At 43.8% G+C, this 19883-nt stretch overlaps 1 protein-coding gene across 1 annotated transcript in view; it reads right to left on the bottom strand.

Moving 5' to 3' along the window:
* Positions 1–7902: 7902 nt before the first annotated feature.
* The window catches only part of LOC147678528 (extracellular calcium-sensing receptor-like), a 100655-nt gene continuing 88674 nt past the window's right edge, over positions 7903–19883 (bottom strand). The window contains exons 5-6 of the mRNA XM_086945673.1: positions 9121–9244; positions 7903–9023 (exon numbers count right to left, since the gene is read on the bottom strand). Coding sequence (XP_086801799.1) covers positions 8104–9023; positions 9121–9244 — 1044 coding nt within the window. The 3' untranslated portion in view covers positions 7903–8103. The remainder of the gene's footprint in view (positions 9024–9120; positions 9245–19883) is intronic.

Raw genomic sequence — 19883 nt, 5'->3', positions numbered from 1 at the left:
CTTAGATCAGCAGAACCAGGATCACTAAATAAACTATGTTGGCTAGACATCAAGAAACAATATGATCAACAAAAACCAAACTCTTGGGGTGATGACCTGCGTACAACCTTAGAAACCCTTAAAATAGAGGAAATCTGGAACAGCCAAGTGGAAGAAGCATCCTTTAAAAAGATTTGCAAACTAAACGCAAAAGCTCTATCTCTGATAGAAGACAAAAAGACTTTGGCCAAACGTCGACACGCATGGACCGTATTAAATTCATATAAACGACTAAAACCGCAACCTTACCTCGTGGCACACTTCCGGCTCTCTTTAAAAATTAAATTTATGGCTTTTAGACTGGGCGACCATTCTTCTAAAGATTTGATTCCATCTTGGAAAAACACACAACAAAAGACAAGATGTAGACTATGCGGGTACCATACGGAAGCCTTATGCCATCTATTGTGTACGTTCGAGTCAATAAAAGATGAGAGAAGAACTTTGCTGAAATCAGTTCTAAATGCCCTTCAGATCCGCACCTGCAGGCAGGCTGTCACCAGCTGGATGGGTGCAGGTTCGAACATTTTAATATGCCGCGGGGTAAAATTTATGAAGAAAGTAGAGTCTTTGCTTTCAAAGACCGAATCAACTTAAGAGTGGGGACTGTAAAATAATGTTTTATTTTTTAAGAACGGAAAAAATAGAAATATATTTTAAGAAAATGAATTTTATCTTTTTTCTACTAAATTGTAATTTGTATATGTATACTTTATGGTTGTGACAAACCAAATAAAGTTAATCTTGACTGACTGACTGATAGCTTCCTCCAAAGTGTGGCATATTCTTGTCCAGCAAGGTACCATACTTTCAAATTCAAAATGGAAAAACTTTCTCCTTAGGTTTAGGATCTGGCTAAGCCAACTTACTGGTGTGGCTCATTTCCCCATGCAAATTCCTAACATTTCTTACAAATTCCATTCCTGTGGTTCATATCTGGCTGGGGGGTATAGGACGAAGAGATAAACATCACTTGCATCCTTACTGTCCTTCTCTCTTTGAAGACCAGTTGTTTACCCAACCCCCTTCCTGACCTCTTCCCTGCAGCTGTAGATCTATTCCCACCAGATAAGCTCTGTCTCTATGCAGGCCACACACCACCTTATCAAAGCAGTTGTCTCAGCCTGTCAGGACACGCGAATCAGGTTAGGCCGCTAGAAGGTTGGATTTTGGCTCACAGAAAAGAAAGTTCCATTACTTATTTTCTGTACTAATTATGATAAATTAAACATTGGCAAGTTGTTGGATTTATCAGTACCAATCTTTTAAATAATTAAAATATTATTTTAGCTCACTCCGGTCAACAGTTAAAATGTATTAAAGTATTCTCATACTAGTCTATGGTGCTAAAATGCTACTATGGGGGAAAACAAAATTGGTAGTGTTTCTTTCACTAGGGCATAAAAAACATATTTCAAATGTCCCTGCTTATTTTGTGTGGCACTGTACTCATGGGGTAGACCTTAGGGGTGACTAATATGTCAAAATAAAGTAGTTTAATCGTTTGGAAGTACCTTTAAATCCAAAGTTGAATCTGCATATAATTTCAATTTAAAAGCAGCTTGCATAGCAGGGCTGACTTTTAAAATTACAGCAGGCAACACAGAAGTCCACACTTAAGTGTGGGGCATCTGCTGGGCCTCTAAATCTACACACACTACCCTATACTAGGGATTTACAGGCAGGTTGGCAGAACCAATTATAATTTCACCTAATTACCATATACCTTTTAAACAGATCACTGGCTCTGGTTAGCAGAGCCCAGGGCACAGTCAGACCTAGTCAGTGAAAACAGACGAGGACACTGCAGGTAAGAGTGGTGGGGCCAGCTGGGTGGATTTCAAGAGACGACCACAAGGCAAAATTAAATAAATAATTAATTTCCCCTCGTGGTCGTCTCCTGAAATACCCCCCAGCTGGCCCCACCGATTCACCGCTCTTACCTGCAGCAGCCGCGGCTGAGTAAAACTACTCTCCTCCTGCATAGCTTCACCAGCTAAGTGCTACCCCCAAGCGTGCTTTGACCTCTCTGTCAGGGTGTTCGAGGCTCTCCTCAACCCTCAGGCTCCCGCCTGTGCCTCATCCGTGATGGTCCAGTGGGAGAGCAGTCTGCTCTTCTGCTGCTCAGCCCTCTGTCTTTCTTCCCTGCCTTTTTTTCCTTTTACCTTTTCTCCTTCTCTGTGCCTTTTTTCAGTTTTTGTCTGTTTTTCCTTGTTTATTCATTCCTTTTTCTGTGCCCCCTTTTCTTTTTCCCCACACCTCCTTCGGCCTTTTCCCACTGCTGCTGGCCCTGGAGCCCCTCCATTGCGCTGTTTCCACTCCTTGCTTTCTGCTTCTCAGCTGAGCAACCTCACCCTACTTATTGGCGGCCGCAGCATGGCAAGAAAAGCAATCATACTGACCTAGTCAGTGAAGCTGCTCTCCTCCGGCGCAGCTCCACCAGCCAAGTGCTGTCTCGAGCACATTGTGACCTATGTGTCAGGGTGTTCAAAGCCCTCCTCCACCTGCATGCTCACACATGCACCACATCCCTGGTGTCCAGTGGGAGATCTTTCTGCTCCTCTGCTGTTCTGCCCTCTGTCTTTCTTCTCAGCCATTTTTAACGTTTGCCTTTTCTTCTTCTCTGTGCCATTTTTTCAGTTTTTGCTTGTTTTACTGTTTTTCCTTTTTGACTGTTTCCTCTATCTGTGACCCCTTTTCTTTTCCCCTATACCTCCCTTGGCCTTCTCCTTTGTGCCATTCCTGCTTCCTGCCTCTCACCTGACCCGCCCTCCCCCTACATAATGACAGCCGTGTAGCAGGTAATATACTGGTGCACAGAGGGTGCGCTAAATGCAAGCCCATCTGGGCCGCAGTGCCCCGCCCGTGCATATCGCTAGGAATACTGGCCTCCTGAATAGCCACCGCTACAACTCCAGAAGCCTCCTCGATTTCAACCATGGATGCAAAAAGCTCTTGACTCCTCGCAACACCAATGGGCCTCTCCTGCTTTCACTGCCACCGCAACTTCACTCACCTCTGTACCCTAGCTCCATCACTCAACCAAAACACCCTCACTGCACTCAAACCACTCAACTGCATCATCAAGATACGATCCCTCCACAAACATGCCACAGAGATCTGGAATTTCCTCGATACTGCCACACCAGAAGTTACCTTCCTTACGGAAACCTGGACAAACACCAGTCCAGCACCAGACATCGCCATCTCTGATGGCTACAAGATCATATGCAAGGGCCGCTCCAACCGGCCAGGAGGAGGCATCACCATTTTACATAAAGCACGCTCTGCCTGACCACCCATCCAGATGAACCAACAACCCACATGGAGCACCTGCACTTCCAGATCAACCCAAAAACCACCCTCCATGGCACCCTCATCTATAGACCACTCGGCTCTGCGTTTCATTCACCAATGCCATCATGACCTCAACACACCCCAGGCCCTCACACCCACAGACTACTTCCTACTCAGAGATTTCAACTTCCATCCGGACAACCACAACAATCCGAACACCTCCTCCTTCCTAGAGAAGTTTGCCAATGTAGGACTGAAAAAGCTAGTTACCACAACAGCACACATAGAAGGGCACACATTCGACCTAGTCTTTGCCGCTGGCAACAGTGTCACTGACAGCCACACTTAGGAACTTCTCTGGATGAACCACCACTGTATCCACTACTCCTTCAACAAACACAATGCACCCATGCACGCCCACCATTTCCCTCGCAGTAGCTCCAACAAGGACACTGAGGACCAGCTCACCACCGCCCTCAACAGCACCTCATCACCGTCAACCTCTGATGCCAACACTGCAGCACACACCTTCACCAAATGGATCACAAACTGCACTGACACCCTGGCCTCCCTCAAGAAAGCCACGGCACACACATCAAGAAAGCTAGCTGGTTCACGCCTGCCCTCCAAGGATCCAGATGCTCCTGCATATGATTTCAAAAGACATGGAGGAACCACAAAACCCCCGAAGTTGACACCGTCATCAAAGCAGCCACCTCAGCACACCACCACCTCATCAAAAACACAAGAAAGAAGGGCCTCCAAGATAGAATCAACACCAAAACAAACAACAGCAAGGAAATCTTCACCATCATCAAGGAATGTATCAAACCCAACAGCAAAACCACAGACGTTCCAACCTCCCAATACTCTGCAACATACTCAGCACCTTCTTCAACCTCAAAGTCAAGACAATCTACAACAATTTTACCACTCCACCGCACCAGCAAAGTCCTAAACAGTCGCCCCTGATAGACCCTGCTCTGTTGGACCCCACTTACCATGGACTGCACCCTAAAGACCATGAATAGCATCCACACCGTAGAATCATCAGACCCCTGCCCACACTGCCTCTTCCACAAAGCTGCCCAGCCATCGTACCCGAGTTACACCGAATCATCAACTGCTCCCTCTAGACCGCCTCCTTCCCTGATGACTGAAAACTCACAAAAATCAACTCTCCGCTGATCTGACAGACCTTAAAAACTTCAGGCACATCATCCTGCTACCATTCCCAGGAAAAGTCATTGAAAAAGCAACCAACTAACCGACTTCCTCAAAACAAAAAACATCCTTGACATCTCCCAATCTGGTTTCCGAAGCAATCACAGCCCAGAAACTTCCCTCTTTGCCGCCACCAATGACATCCGTCCCCTCCTTGACCAGGACACAACTGCAGACCTCATCCTCCTGGACCTCTCAGCAGCATTCAACACCATCTCCCACCGCACATTAACTACTAGACTAAACAACACTGGCATCCAACACAAGGCCCTCAAATGGATCTTCACCTTCCTCACAAGCAGAACACAATGGGTCAGACTTCCACCATACCTCTCAGAACTGACTAAGATCATCTGAAGGGTGCCCCAGGGGTCCTCTCTCAGCCACACCCTCTTCACCGTCTACATGGAACCCCTCGCAACCATCGCCAGGAACCACAGACTCAACATTGTTTTCCTACTTTGATGACACACAGATGATCCACTCCCTCACCAACGAATCCAATGTCACCAGACACAACTTTCAAGAAGTGATGAAAGCCGTCACCACCTGGATGAAGGACATCTGCCGTAAGCTCAACTCAGACAAGACAGAAGTCCTCATTCTGGGAGTCTCCCCCACTGCATGGAATGATACCTGTTGGCCCTCTGTGCTAGGAACTCCCCTGTCCCCGACAGACCATGCAAAAAACCTGGGCATCATAGTCGAAGCATTGCTCACTATGGACCACCAGATTAACTTAGTATCCTCAGCCTGTTTCAATTCCCTCTGCCTGCTGCAAAAGACCTTCATATGGATTCCCACAGAATCAAAAAAGACCGTCACTCATGCACTCATCAGCAACAGACTCGACTACGGCAATGCACTCCACACAGTTTTTACCCAGAAAAACCTCTGCAAGCTCCAGAAATCCAGAACACCACAGCCACACTGGTCCTCGACCTCCCTCGGCACAGCCCCTTCACTCAATACCTCTGCAAACTTCACTGGCACCTGGCAAACAGAAGAATAACCCTCAAACTCCTCACCATGCTTACAAGGCCCTCCACAGCAAGGGAACAGCATACCTGAATAGCCGCCTCTCCCCCCATACATCCAAAAGACAACCCTGCTCTGCTCAGCTCACACTGGCCACCGTCCCATGGATCCGCAAGACCAGAACTGGAAGAAGGTCCTACTCCTTCCCTGCTGCCAAGACCTGGAACACCCTATCCCTCCATCTCAGACTATTTCCCATGCTACCCAGTTCCAGGAGGACCTCAAGACCTGGCTCTTCCAATGAATCCAGATATTAAGCGGATCTGCTCCCCATCTCTCCCCAGCACCTTGACACCCTCACTGGTAAGTAGTTGCGCTTTACCAACCCTTGGTTGATTGATTGCCAGTCAGTTACCACCCTTATCACTCAGAAAAGGAGTCTGATCAAGGCAAAAAGGATGAAATTCTCACAATCGTAAACTCCGGAGTATTTGTTCATTCATCATTGTGAATGTATTAACTACGTTCAGCAATTCGAGACCTATGCCTGCATCCCTTTTTCCCCATTTGACTAAGGGGCCTATTTATGAGACGCCTGTGTCACCGGAGCACCACTTTTTTGATGCTACAGCAGCGCAAGCCTCACATTCATATCTATGAGGCTATGCAAAGTGACTTTGCATAGCCTCATAGATATGGAGTAAAATAAAGCAGAGCAAGTTACAACCACTTACACTCCCATTCACATATCCATACAAGCTCTCTCATATCTGCTCACCCATCCAGTCAGTCACACAGACATGTAATCTCAGATACAACCAATCACACACCAACTCACTTAACCAAACTTTGACTCACCGTGCAGTCACGTACCTAGTCAGTCACTCCTACAGTCATTCAGACACCCTCTCACTCTTATAATTAGCCAGGTAACTAGAACTGCTGAACAACATATGCTTTTGTAGTGTGAAATCTGAGCCTAACTTTTCAGTACATCTCTATGTTTTTTAATTCTTTTTCCAAACTATAACGTCCCTGTAACCTTAGTTTTTTTCAGTGAATTTCTATGTTTTTAAATACATTTCATTTCCTAACTCTGAGGTACCTGTAACCTTTGGTTTTTGTAAGTGAATATCTAATGTTTTTTTATTTTTACTTCCTAACTGTAACCTGCAATCTCTGTGAGTGAGTGATATCTCAATGGATGTGTGAGTGGGTATGTGAGTGTCTGTATGGGGCTAAAATATAAAACTACAACTTATATAACCAATTTTGACATACAAGCTTGAAAGATGAATCATAAATATTAAGTTTGAAGGATTCCTTTTGTATGTGGTAGGAATATGTACTGTCTATGTCTATGCGTGGCTTCCTTTTTATTGTAAGTGCGTACTGGTGATTAGAACTTGACAAAGGCCATACACCACACTCTGTCACTGGTAATGAGAAGAACAGGAGGCACACTCACATTGCAAATGTCCTTCAGTGTTTTATTATTCACAATGTGTGGTAAATTCTATATGTTTTGGTCCTCCTTGGACCTTGTCATGAGAGCAATACAAGTCCACCTTTCCTTTTTAGTGACCACTTATATATCTGCATTTATCCATTCAGTTGTTACTCAATCCAATGCAATTTGTTTTTGTATGTCATGCCATTTTTTAAATGGTTACTGTTTTTCAAGGCTATTATGAGGCATAGCATCATGTATTCATTTATAGCCCTTCCATGGCCCAGCGTTCATACCTGTTGTATGCTTTGTGTCAAAAAATGATTCATTAAAGCTGCAACTGTTGCATGCTACATAGCTTTCAATGGAGACATGACCACTAACGTTTACATTCTTTCAGAGGGTGCAGCTCTTGCCCAATTTCACATTATAGCACAATGGTACTTTGTGGGCAGGATAACGATCTTTGTCCTGGTGGTGCAAACTCCAGTGCAAGGCCACGCCACTTTGACATTCACCAAACTCTGCCACTGGCAGAGGGTTTTGTATCCATAGGACTGCTACCCTAACTGTTATGCTGGGGTGGAAAAATATCACAGCTTAAGACGTTATAAAGACCAAAACAATGGATAGAGTCTATAGATTTATGGTAGGCAAGCAGACAGTGAAGGATGGCCTGGATGTTTGACAATTGCCTGGTTGTAATGACAGAGGAACGTGGGAGAAGCTAAGAAGATAGAGAAACGTGCTTGACATACATTTTTCAAAAATAAGCCAGTGTAATTAGATCAAATATTTGTAGAAAATAGCTTTAAAGAGCAGGGTGAGCAAGGACAAACCTGCTATTTGTTCTTTTGAGTAAATATTTATTCTTTGCCGGATACGGTATACTGCAATGAAAAGTCGCTACACATATTTGAAAGACAAATTTGAGAACTAGACATGCTAGAACAGGCCAGCAACAAAACGACAGTTTTACTTCTGTAGAGGATAAGAAAAGCAAAATCTAAGCCTTTGTATAAAACAAGCAGTACTGAATGCAATAGCAGGTTAGGAAGTTAGGAAAAGAGATCCACAGGTTTTACTGTTAATTAGGAAATGTTAATTGTAATTCCTCAATCAACATTTTTGAGACATTTCCTCTTGTTTGCCAAAATATTCTTAGTATTCTTGTCCGGTCTTAGCAAGATGATGTAACACTTTGGAAAAAATATACATGCAACCAAAGCAAAACTGGATGACAAGATGGCAAAAATCTCCATGGCAACCATGTACTTGCCCTTAGTGCTGAGATAAGCTGGAATGAATGAGAGCCAGACGCTGAGGAAGGCAAGCATGCTGAAGGTGATGAACTTTGCCTCATTGAAGCTATCAGGTAATTTCCTGGCTAGGAAGGCCACTATGAAGCTGATGGTGGCTAGAAGTCCAAGATATCCCAGCATGCACCAGAAAGCAATTGGAGATCCTTCATTGCATTCAACTATTATCTTTCCTGGCTGAGAGTGGGTATTATAGTCTGAGAAGGATGGCAAGTGACTCAACCAAGATACACAGAGAATAACTTGAATGAGTGTACAGATAGTTACAATCATATAGACCAACTGGAGCCCAATCCATTGCTTTAAGTTACTTGTGGGATTGATAGCCTTAAAGGCAACAACCACCATAATGGTTTTAGCCAACACACAAGAGACGCAAAGAGCAAAAATTACCCCAAAGGCAGCCTGACGGAGGAGGCATTTCTCTGAACTTGGGAAGCCAATGAAAAACAAGGAACAGAGGAAACAAAGAGCAAGTGCCAGTAATAGAAGGTAGCTGAGAAATCTGTTATTTGCTTTGACGATTGGGGTGTTCCTGAAATAAATAAATAGTGTCAGGATACCAGAAGGTATTGCAGAGAGACTGATGCTAATCACTGCTAGGGTGGCTCCCAGAGGTTCTTCAAAGGACAGGAACTCTATAGTCTTTGGGATGCATCTGTTTTGTTTCTCATTGTGCCACTGGTCCCAGGGACACTTGGAACACTTCAGAGAATCTGCAAGAGAAAGTGAAGAATAATCTGGCTCTCCATCCATCACCTTCACCATATGAGAGAGTATTAGCTGGATGCTCAGAGATGTTAATCTACTCACCTGTTTGATTGCTTATTTCCTCCAGTGGACATAGGACACACATAAAGCAGCAGTCAGGCTCGCCTTCTTTCGCAGCTTTCCAAAAACCTGGAGGGCAGCTGGGACTGCATACAGAGAGAGGGACCTGAGTGATTAAAGAATAACATTAAATCATTCACACAAATGTTAATATAAACTCCTCACAAACATTTACAAATGAAGCCTTCATTTTCGATTGCTTTGTATCCCCAGGATTTTCAAGTACTTATACTATGAGTAGTTATGCTATATAATACTATTTAATACTACTACCTCTAACACTACTACTCCTACTAATAATAATAATTGTAACAATGCTACTACTAGTACTACTACTTACTGTTTACAATAATAATGAAGAAGAAGAAGAAGCAGAAGACGAAGAAGGAGAAAAAGAAGAAGAAGAAAAAGAAGGAGGAAAAGGAGAAGGAGAAGAAGAAGAAAAAGAAGGAGAAGGAGGAGATGGAGAAGAAGTAGAAGAGCAACAACTTGATTTATATGTAGCATTTCATATATACTCCAGCATAAATGCTTTAAGTAGACTCAAACATTGCCGTCAAACAATGTATTATTGAACAGTTTCATCTGGAAAAATCATTGCAAACACATACCAAAACCGACTCGATGCCCCAAAAGGAAGAGCATAACTCAAAGTATCCTATGAAGACCACTCAAACTCATGTAGAAAAATGTGTGACATTTTACACACATGTATAAAGCCACATTAGGTTATTTGAGTTAGAGATTTTCACCCTCTAGATAAGCAGGTAAATCATAAGGGACATACATGAGAATGTTGAACTTCTACAGATAAATGTTGTGATGAGCATTTCTAGTAACTCTATAAACCCGAGCATATTGGTCCTTCTGCTTATACACTGAAGGAGTGTCTCAACATGTGTGATAGTGGTCTCAAACATGTAACTTTTCTCTCTTTTCCATTTCTGAAATCTTTTACTATTCTGTCTTTCCATTGTCTCTTTCACAAAAGCCTAAATTCTGTCAGTCTTTCATCTTTCCCTTACCAGTGACTTTCTTACCTCTCTTATTCTTCCTTGCTCTCTTTTTTCCTTCTTGCAGTTCTCAGCATATTATTTGACATAAATGTAGCCTTCAGAGAATTGAGCAGATGGTCGTTGTGATAGATCTTGAATAGTTACAGATATAGGTGCATTTGCATTGGTTTCATTATGGGTCTATGGAAGGGACTTCCTTATGACTCTACTTTGTTTCATTGTGCAGTGCAGTGCAGTGTCACTATATCAGTAGAGTGGTACCTTAAAGTTTATGCCTGAGCTATGACTTTGAAATACGTCCATCCAGTTGAATATCGAGGCAAATCAATGCAAATGTACTTAACCATCTGTAAACTGATGTGCTCAACACTTCACTCAGACATTATCCCTCAGCTCAACTCATACTAATCATCATGCCACATATTATAGCATGAGTCATGTATATGACATTTGCTGCTTAAGAAAAAGCTTTGCTACACAGTCAGCTTTTGTAATATAAAAATAGGATGTCACTAAAAGTGTTTACTAGCAAAATGCTCCTATTGAATGTTGGAGAAGAAACATCTATGTGCATGTCCTGCAAACACAGCATCAGTGTTTAAAAGAATTATCAATAGTTTAGGCAGGTGGGTGGCACTCATTATTCAGACTGCTAACAGCCACTGGAGGGAGCCAGAGGGTCGCAGTTGCCAGACCGCCAGTACACTGAACGCCGAGTAGTGAGCAGGGAGCAGGGAGCAGTAAGCGGTTTGAGCTGCAGCTGAGAGCGATCGATTGCAGAAAAGATCACAGAAACGCGCCACCAGCGCTACCGGCTACCGGCCCACCAGATTACTGACCCATGAGCCGTGGCTGTGTTGCTTTTGTTTGCCCGTGGCCGCTGAAAAATCCAAGAAACGGACGGGCTGAGTGGGCGTGGGCGCGGGCCCCACCGGCTTACCGCCAGCGGGCTCACAGTCAGTTAAAGCCCGCCTGCCTTTGATGGGAAGCCCGCAGTAGTCCACGGAAGCTGTAGAAGCCTCCAGCGCCTGGTGTCCATCCGGTACCTACCCAGGATGATCAGCGGTGAACAGCAGTTTGCAGCGGAAAGAGGGCTGGAAGGCAGCTGGTACAAACGCCAGTGAGCCCCGAGGCAGTGTATCTGTGGAAACAGTGCAGAACGGTTACAGAGTCCACGGAACCGCGAAATCGGCTCTGAGCTGCTTGGAGCAGTTAGCCGAGCCATTCCCTCCACATATGTGTTTGGCCCCTCGTGCTTTCTCCTGCTGAGAGGCGGAAGGGCTCCAAAAGGAGATAACGAACTGCTACAAACTATAAAGAGGTCAGAGAAACCTTTTGGGTGACAGGAGCTTGGGAGCTAAAGTTTCCGCAGAACTAAGTACCATAAAAACAAATATAAGGAGCATCATCTTTGGAAGGTCCACCTAATTATCAAAGAGGCGCACATCGTAGCCCAGGACATCTATATCTACCAAATTGCCCGCCCACCAAAACCGTCCCTTCATCAACACCTTTGTCATCACCCCAGCCACCTCATCCACCATCCACCAAAACGGCTAACTTCCTGACGGCAGCTGCCCAAACTAGGTCACAGTCACACTGCCACGCACTTGGTCACATATGAACAGCTTTCCAGAGATAGTCGGTGGACAGGTGTCCTGAAGAGCACACAGGCTTGGAGGTAAGACGTGGCTTAAGCCGTGGTGTGTTGATCGGTGGGGGTGTTGGCTTGGGGGAATAAGGGGGAAAAGGTCTCCCCGAAAAGTATATAGGGAGCAGGGCGAAGAGATAAGAGACAAGGGAAAAAGGTTTCTGAAATAAGTCTCTGTGAGAGGCAAAAGAGCCACAGCAGCACGGGCATAAGAAGTGGAGTGGAAAGGGGATCAGGGGCTGTGTGATTCCCCATAGCGCCGGCGAGTCAGAGCAAGTAAACATCAAAGTTATAAATTACCCAAACATCAGGAGGTACCAGAAAGTCATCTTCAGAGATACGTAAGAAAATCAGCATTTTCTTGATAGACTCCCAGACCATCTAAAAAGTTAAAGCTAGTTAAAATACTGCTAATTTAGGAAGGAAATTTCATAACACATATAAGTTTTGATCCCAGGATTTTCAAGCCAGCCGATTAGTAGAAAAACACTTTTGAGTAATTGTAAAAAGACCATGAGGTCAGGAAAAATTCGACAGGCACCAACATACAAACATAAGAAAAGAGCTGCTACAAAAGACCAAAGCAAGCAAGCAAACAAAAATAAAACACAGGAGACCGCTGGAACGGAGTTAAAGAGCCTGATCCCAGTCCCCACTCCGGAACTTTTCAAGTTTGGGGAGAAAAACCCAAGACACAGAAAAGAGAAAGGCCTTGAACCCTGCCTCAGCTTCTAGCAACTTTGATCACTGGATCTCCAGCACTTTAGACCAAGTTCTTCCCAAACGCCCTTGTAATCTCATCAGAAGACCTAAAGTTGCACCCTGGTACACTCCTGCTCTGAGGTTATTAAAGCTTAACTGCCGCAAACTAGAGAGAGCGTGGAGGAAGGACCATTCTCAGTCTAGGAAAGACGAATACAGGTCCGCAATGAGGCTCTATAAATCAGAGATTAAAATGGCGCAAACTTCCTTCTATGAAGGTAAAATTAGTGCTGCAGCAAATGCGCCTAGAGAAATCTCTAGGATAGCTAAGTCCCTCATTTCAGCTCCGGCTGAGCGTCCTTCTGTTGAAGGGGCACAAGACCGCTGTAATGAGCTAGCTGCCTTTTTTTCCAAGAAAATCTCGACCATATATTCATCTTTTAGTAATCCTACAGTCAATACCCCCTTCGTCCCTCCTAGGCCAGCTGACTCCTCGGTTCCCTGCAAACTGGACACAATTCCGCTTCTTGATGCCGCCAGCCTGGATAGATTAATCTCCAAAGTTTCTTCTGGCTCCCCCAATGACCCGGCACCCCCCCGGATCCTTGTCAAGGCACTGGACGTTATCCGTCCTGTGATCCTGGAAGCTTTAAACACCTCCATTGTGTCCAGGTCGGTCCCACTCGCTTGGAAGTGTGCCAGGGTGAGGGCGCTTCTCAAGAAACCCTCCCTGGACCAGAACAACCTGTCCAACTACCGCCCCATTTCGTTGCTTCCCTGGTTGAGTAAACTGCTGGAGAGGCACACCAACAATATCTTAACAGACTATCTGGAATCCAACTGTCTGTTGCGTGCCTCCCAGACAGGTTTTCGCCCTCAACATGGCACAGAAACTGCCATGTTGGCGGTCACAGAGGAAGCAAGAACGACTTTGGATCGGGGAGGAAAGGTGGCCATTATCCTGTTAGACCTTAGTGCCGCGTTCGACACGGTGAACCATGCCACGCTAGTATACCGACTGGCGGGCATGGGCGTGTCGGGCGCAGCACTGGACTGGCTCACCTCCTTTTTGAGTGAGCGATTTTTCCGGGTCTTTGAGGGTGAGACAGTCTCTCCTAAACATCCTCTCAGGTGTGGGGTCCCTCAGGGCTCCTCCCTGAGCCCGACCCTCTTTAACGCCTACATGGAACCTCTGGACAGGATAGTCCATCCCTTTGGTGTGCGTATAGTCACCTACGCGGATGATACGCAGCTGGTGGTCTCGTTAGACCACGCAGATGGATCATCCAACACCTTAGGCCCCTGTCTAGAGGCTGTTGCCAGTTGGATGCAAGCTTCCTGTCTCAAGCTTAACGGGGAGAAGACAGACATCATTCTCCTTGGAAATCCCTCCCCGACTGCTCTTGCACCCGTCTGGCCACCATGTCTTGGCGCTCCTCCTGCGCCCAAGTCCCAGATAAAGAGCCTCGGGATCTGGCTTGATACTGCCCTTGATTTCTCTGTCCAGGCTACTAAGACTGCTGCCACTTGCTTCGGAATAATGAGGATGCTCCGGCGGGTGCTCCCTTTGCTCCCTTTCCAGGCGAGGAGGATCATGGTCCAGGCCCTCATTCTCTCTCGCCTGGATTACGGGAACGCTCTCTACCTGGGAGCACCGGCTTCGGTCCTTCAGAGGCTCCAGGTCACACAAAACAGTGCGGCCCGCCTATTGTTCAATCTGTCCCGTCGGCAGTCGGCGAGGAAGGCTCTGAAGGACCTTCATTGGCTCCCAATGGCTGCCAGAGTGCAGTTCAAAGCTCTGTGCATCATGCACAAATCCTTCCACCGTGTAGGCCCAGCGATTCTGCACCCTCTGGTTACGCCTTATGTTCCAACACGCCCCCTTCGGTCTGGTACCCTGCAGCTGGCCACCTCCTCTAAAATTAACAAAGCCCGTTGGGGTGGCCGCTCTTTTTCCCATTCGGCGACCAGACTCTGGAATGCCCTCCCCTTTGCCATCCGGGGTAACAGCAACCTCCTCTCGTTCAGAAAGGCCCTAAAAACGCATTTGTTTGCTAAATCTCTCTGATCGGCCCCGAGCCTGCGCTAAAACCATTTTATCTTTAAGCGCTGCGAGGCCCCAGGGCGGTTATGCGCTATACAAATGCAATTTTTCATTTCATTTCATTTTCTAAAAAATCAAATGGCGGCTTTTTATGCAAGAACAGAAGAAGAAAAAAGCCTACAAAGCCCATTAAAACCAATAAACTCAAATACATCAAGTAAATGGGAAGGAAATGGTCCAGTACAACGAGAAAATCAGCCAATACTTAAAACAAGTAATGAATTGGAAGGTAGCAAGGACACTCTGCCCCGAGGAAAAGCAACGATTAAAAACTGGTTGTTAAAAACAACAGCTCAGATCCAAGTACCGAACTGCCAACTTATGTCCACACCGGACAAGAGAATCGTTGAAGAAAATGGAAATATCCTAACTTTAAATAATGATCAAAGCCTAATGAGATGTCAAGTGAACCCCCAAGTGATTACACAAAAGATAAACTGGTCTAGATCATTCTCAATATTTGAGGAAGAAGAACTGCTGAAGATGCTGGAGGTAAACGTTCAAAAAATAGAGGAACCAGGGGGGAAAAGTCAAGTGGAAAACGCTGAAACAGAGCACTCAATAATAATAGAAAAGGGAGAAATACGGGAAATTACCTCAACACCTAAAAAATCAAAAACCAGTTCAATCAGTAGGAAGGTCTATAAACCTGAAAAAAAGTGGCCTTCAAGATGGAAACACAAAAAAGCACTCAGCGATAACTATTTCCTCCGCCAGTGGCTTCGAGTCCATGGCAGGGGCCCCGACGTATCCAACAATAACACAGATGGCCCCGTGGAGTGATCTATTATTAAAAAGTTTACAGCAAGCAATCAATGTCTTAAATCTCCAATCTAACAAACTGGACGTCCAGGTGGATCAAATGTGAATATAATCACAATGCATATAGCAGAATTAAACACCAAAATGGAAACAATTTCAGACCACATTGCAAGAGGAACTATAAAGGAAACACTAACACAGGGTAAAGCAAAGGCACCAAACTGCGACTGCGGGAACATAATAGACAAACTGGCTACCTTACCAGCAATCCTGTCAGAAATCTTACAAGTGATACGCACAACAAGGTCTCATGGAGAAATGGCTTTCCAAGAAATAAAGACCGAAACTTCTTCTACGACAAAAAAGCAGCAAGGCAAATGTCTATCCCCTGAGGGAGAAATGTCATGTGAAGAAAGGGGAAAAAATGAAAAAGGTCAAGAAGAAACTAATACACATTTGTCTGCGGTTAAAACTGAAATCCAAACCAAAAGACAACGTAAATGAGCACGGAAAGCCAGGAAGAATGTTTCCAAAAAAGAAAGTCAAAATTACCCCATATTCGCACGAAGAAGGATTTTGAGTTCAATAGATCAGAGAGAAGAATCAGATATAATAGAAGCTATAAACCATGAGGTAGATACAGAAGAAAACACTGATCTGTTAAAAAACACAAAGAAAGCAGATACGACGCTTTCTCCCCAACGAACTCCTAAAGATGATAGAATCACAAAATTAAACCCTCTAAATCAAATAAAAAGAATAGTGGACGATACAGCAAAAACACAAGGAGGATCAGGAAACAAACAACAAAAACCACAAGTTATAATGCAAACAAAAGATAAATCACAAGAACCTAAAGTGTGAGATAATTCAAAGTTGATTAAAGGGGAATGTGATGGAAGCAAATCAAATCAATCTGGCAAAGTAATTAACCTCAAAACCCAAACAGAGCAATTAGAGCAATCAATGAGTATGAACACCAAACTAACAATCACGGTAGGAAACTACGAAGGAATATATAATGCCCCTCAGAAGGAAACGCAAAGGAATTTTGAGAGGCGGATTACAACGTATAGGCCAGTTGAACCAGCGTCATGGTCCCAAAGAGAAGCAGTGCTATCATTCAGATCCAATTTAGTAGAAATAGCCAGTGCTAATCTCCCAAGGCAAGACACTCACCGAGATCAAATAGAGGAAAGAAGTGATTTTAGCCGGACTCAGACAACCCAAACGGTTACCTTAGAGACAGGCCATAAATTACTATTCAGGCCAGAATATCAAGCAAAAGGTAAAATGGACACATTGAACCGGGGGAATATACTAAGGCTATTCAAGGAGATTCCGAAATTAAGGGAAATAACAACTAAAGACCTCATAGCAGTAGAGTTTGTTCAAACAAACAAGGACCCCGACTGTGAAATTAGTTGCACCACATGGGTCTCAAAGGAGACAACGGACCTTATTTTCTCTACAAGATCTGACTTCGAGGCTTGGGGCATAACGCTTGAATATCCCACCCCAATAAAGTATCCATACCCACTATTAAACAGCATGGCACCCCTAGTAACAAATATTAAAGTAATATCATCGTCTATTTTAAGAGGAGCAAAAAATGAGTCAATTACGCAACAAATAAGGAGGGAAGCCGTGCTTTCCAGCAAAAAACTGGGTCCGCAAAATCGTCGTCCAGATGTAGATAAGGACTGGTCTTGGATCGCACAGGTATTGAATGCGCATCGATCCCGATGGAAACAGTTCGGAAAGAACAAGACAAGAAAGATACATTGAGGACCAAATGAAAGTGGAAAGGAAATTAAGAATTTGCTCATGGAATGTCCACGGTTTCAAAGAAATGGAACAAGATCGTGAGACAATTGCCTTCCTGGGCTCTTTCGACATAATTCTGTTGCAAGAAACATGACAAATCATAGGATACGAGGAACACCACGTGATGGCGGAAAAAATAGCAAAATACGGCCACCCTAGGGGGGGCTTGTCAACATTTATAACAAACAACTTTAGTTGGAAGTCAGAGATAATGGACTCGGGTAAACTTGATACAAATTATAAAGCTAGAAAACAATCAATCAATATCAGAGGTCGGGTGGAAGTTCCTGATTTTAAATGTTTACATTCACCCAGAGAAGACCACAAAAATCAATAAAGTGCTAGAACTGATAAATTTAATAAAAACATTACAAATAACACACCAATACTATGGGATGCTGATCACAGGTGACTTCAACATTAACTTGCTAAGAGTAAAGAGTAACAAATGCAAAATCTAAGCAACATGGAATGACCTGGAATCGCTGGGACTAATGATGCTAAATGGAAACACAAAGGGTGATCAACCCGCAAATATCACTTACATGTCTGGAAACAAAAAATCTATAATAGACCACACATTGATTAGTAAAGAGTTCATACAGTTGATTAACCATTTCGGTATTATAACTCGACCTGAAAGTGACCATTTCCCGCAGGAAACTATACTGAATTTAAATCCACAACAAAAAGCATGTATCGCGTCGCTAGCCTCAATCCCGGAAGTCAACAATTTAAGGAAACTTAAATGGAGAGGTGTTATAACAAACGAGAATTTGGAAACAGTGTATATGCAAGTAGAAAATATACAGACATCAGATCTTCACTCGCTTGCAAAAAATTGGGAAAATCTACATACACTCCTGCTAGAAAAATTTCCGGCAAAGTCAACAGTGAAACATGCATATGACGCCCATAAACCACCATGGTTTACCACAAACCTAAGAGTAAAAAAAAAGGAAATTGCCAAAAAATTAAGACAACTGGCCGCTTTAAACAGACAGGGTGTGGTTATAAACAATAGCAAGTTACAAAAAATGCGAAAAGAATACAAAAAAGATTGTGGAAAGGCAAAAAGGTTATACACTGGGAAAATATGGGAAGACCTGTTAAGGACAAGTAAACTCCCAAACAGCAGCGAATTCTGGATTATAATCAATAATTTATCAAAAGGATCTGGAGACCAGCTAAATATAGGAATAAGTGAAACCGCATGGCTGAAACATATAGACACCCTATACAACAACCATATGTGGCAATCCCCGTGCATAGAACCGAGGAAGGAAACAATCAAGGGAATGGACATGGAAAACGAAGTAATAACACACGGAACATACAAAAGGGAAAAAGAAATACCGAGTGAGGTACCCACGGAGTCTTCCCCGTTGACAACAGTGGAACAAACGACTCTGTTGATAAAAAAATTGAAAACCGAGGGCGCAGCTGGGCCCAATGGGCTATCAAACGCCATATTTAAACGAGACCCCGACTTCTGGGCAAACTATCTTACCCCACTTTTCAACCAACTCTTGATTGATAAAAAGATACCAAGGTCCTGGTATGGTAACATCTTCCACCCTATTTTTAAAAACGGGAGCAGATTGGAACCAGGGAACTATAGGCTGATAGCCCTCATCAACGTAGAGGCAAAACTTTTTTCATCATGTACATTACGCCATCTACAGGAATGGATAAATAAAAACAATATAGTCCCGAAGTTCCAAACGGGTTTTAGAGAAGGCATGGGATGCACGACAAACCTCACTGTTTTGTCATTATTAATAGAAAAAGCAGAAAAAAAGAAGGTTGGACTGCTGGCTTGCTACATTGATTTAAAATCTGCATTTGACAGAGTGCCAAGAGACCGGTTATGGAAAAACTAGAAGCCTGGGGCCTCCCGCAGAAATTAATAGATATATTAATCACTTTATACAGTGAAACATGGGCCAAAATAAAACTTGGTGATGGGAGACGGTTATCAAAACAAACAAATATAAGAAATGGACTTAAACAGGGCTGTGTACTCTCGCCAAGCCTATTTAATGTGTATCTAGCAGATTTAAACAGTTATCTACTACAGGCAAATGGGCACCCACCGAAACTGGCAAACAAAACAATCCAGTTTCTGCAATATGCAGATGACATTGTGGTTCTAAGCCACACACCCATAGGGCTACAAAGGGTCATAGACACATTAACAGAGTACCTCAACATAGTAGGTTTGGAACTTAACAACAAAAAAACAAAGGTTGTGAGACTGGCAGGCCCGAGTAAGGGCTCTTTCAAATGGCATGCAAAGAATACCCAAATTGAGGAAACAACAACATACAAATATTTGGGCATCACATTATGCAGAAACATGTCAATGGCAGAACAAAAAAGAGATATCTCAGCAAAAGCACAATCACTGACCTTCGCCTATAAATTACCCAAAAAAGAAACTTCAATGCCCCTCATACGGCCATCTTCTAAAGGTTATGGCAGCTCAACTGTTACCCACTTTGTCTTATGGGTTAGAAATATGGCACGGGAACGAAATCGACATCCTAAATAAATTACAGATTAGAGTATATAAATCCGTATTTAATCTTTTTAATGGATCATCTCCTGCACAAATACGCCTGGAATTTGGATTACAAAACCAAGTCTTCCAGAGGAAAGCAATCTTTGTAAAATGGTGCTG

The sequence above is a fragment of the Lissotriton vulgaris genome, chromosome 12 (assembly GCF_964263255.1).
Source record: "Lissotriton vulgaris chromosome 12, aLisVul1.2, whole genome shotgun sequence".
In the NCBI taxonomy this organism is placed as follows: domain Eukaryota; kingdom Metazoa; phylum Chordata; class Amphibia; order Caudata; family Salamandridae; genus Lissotriton; species Lissotriton vulgaris.
This window is presented reverse-complemented; position numbering and strand designations above follow the sequence as displayed.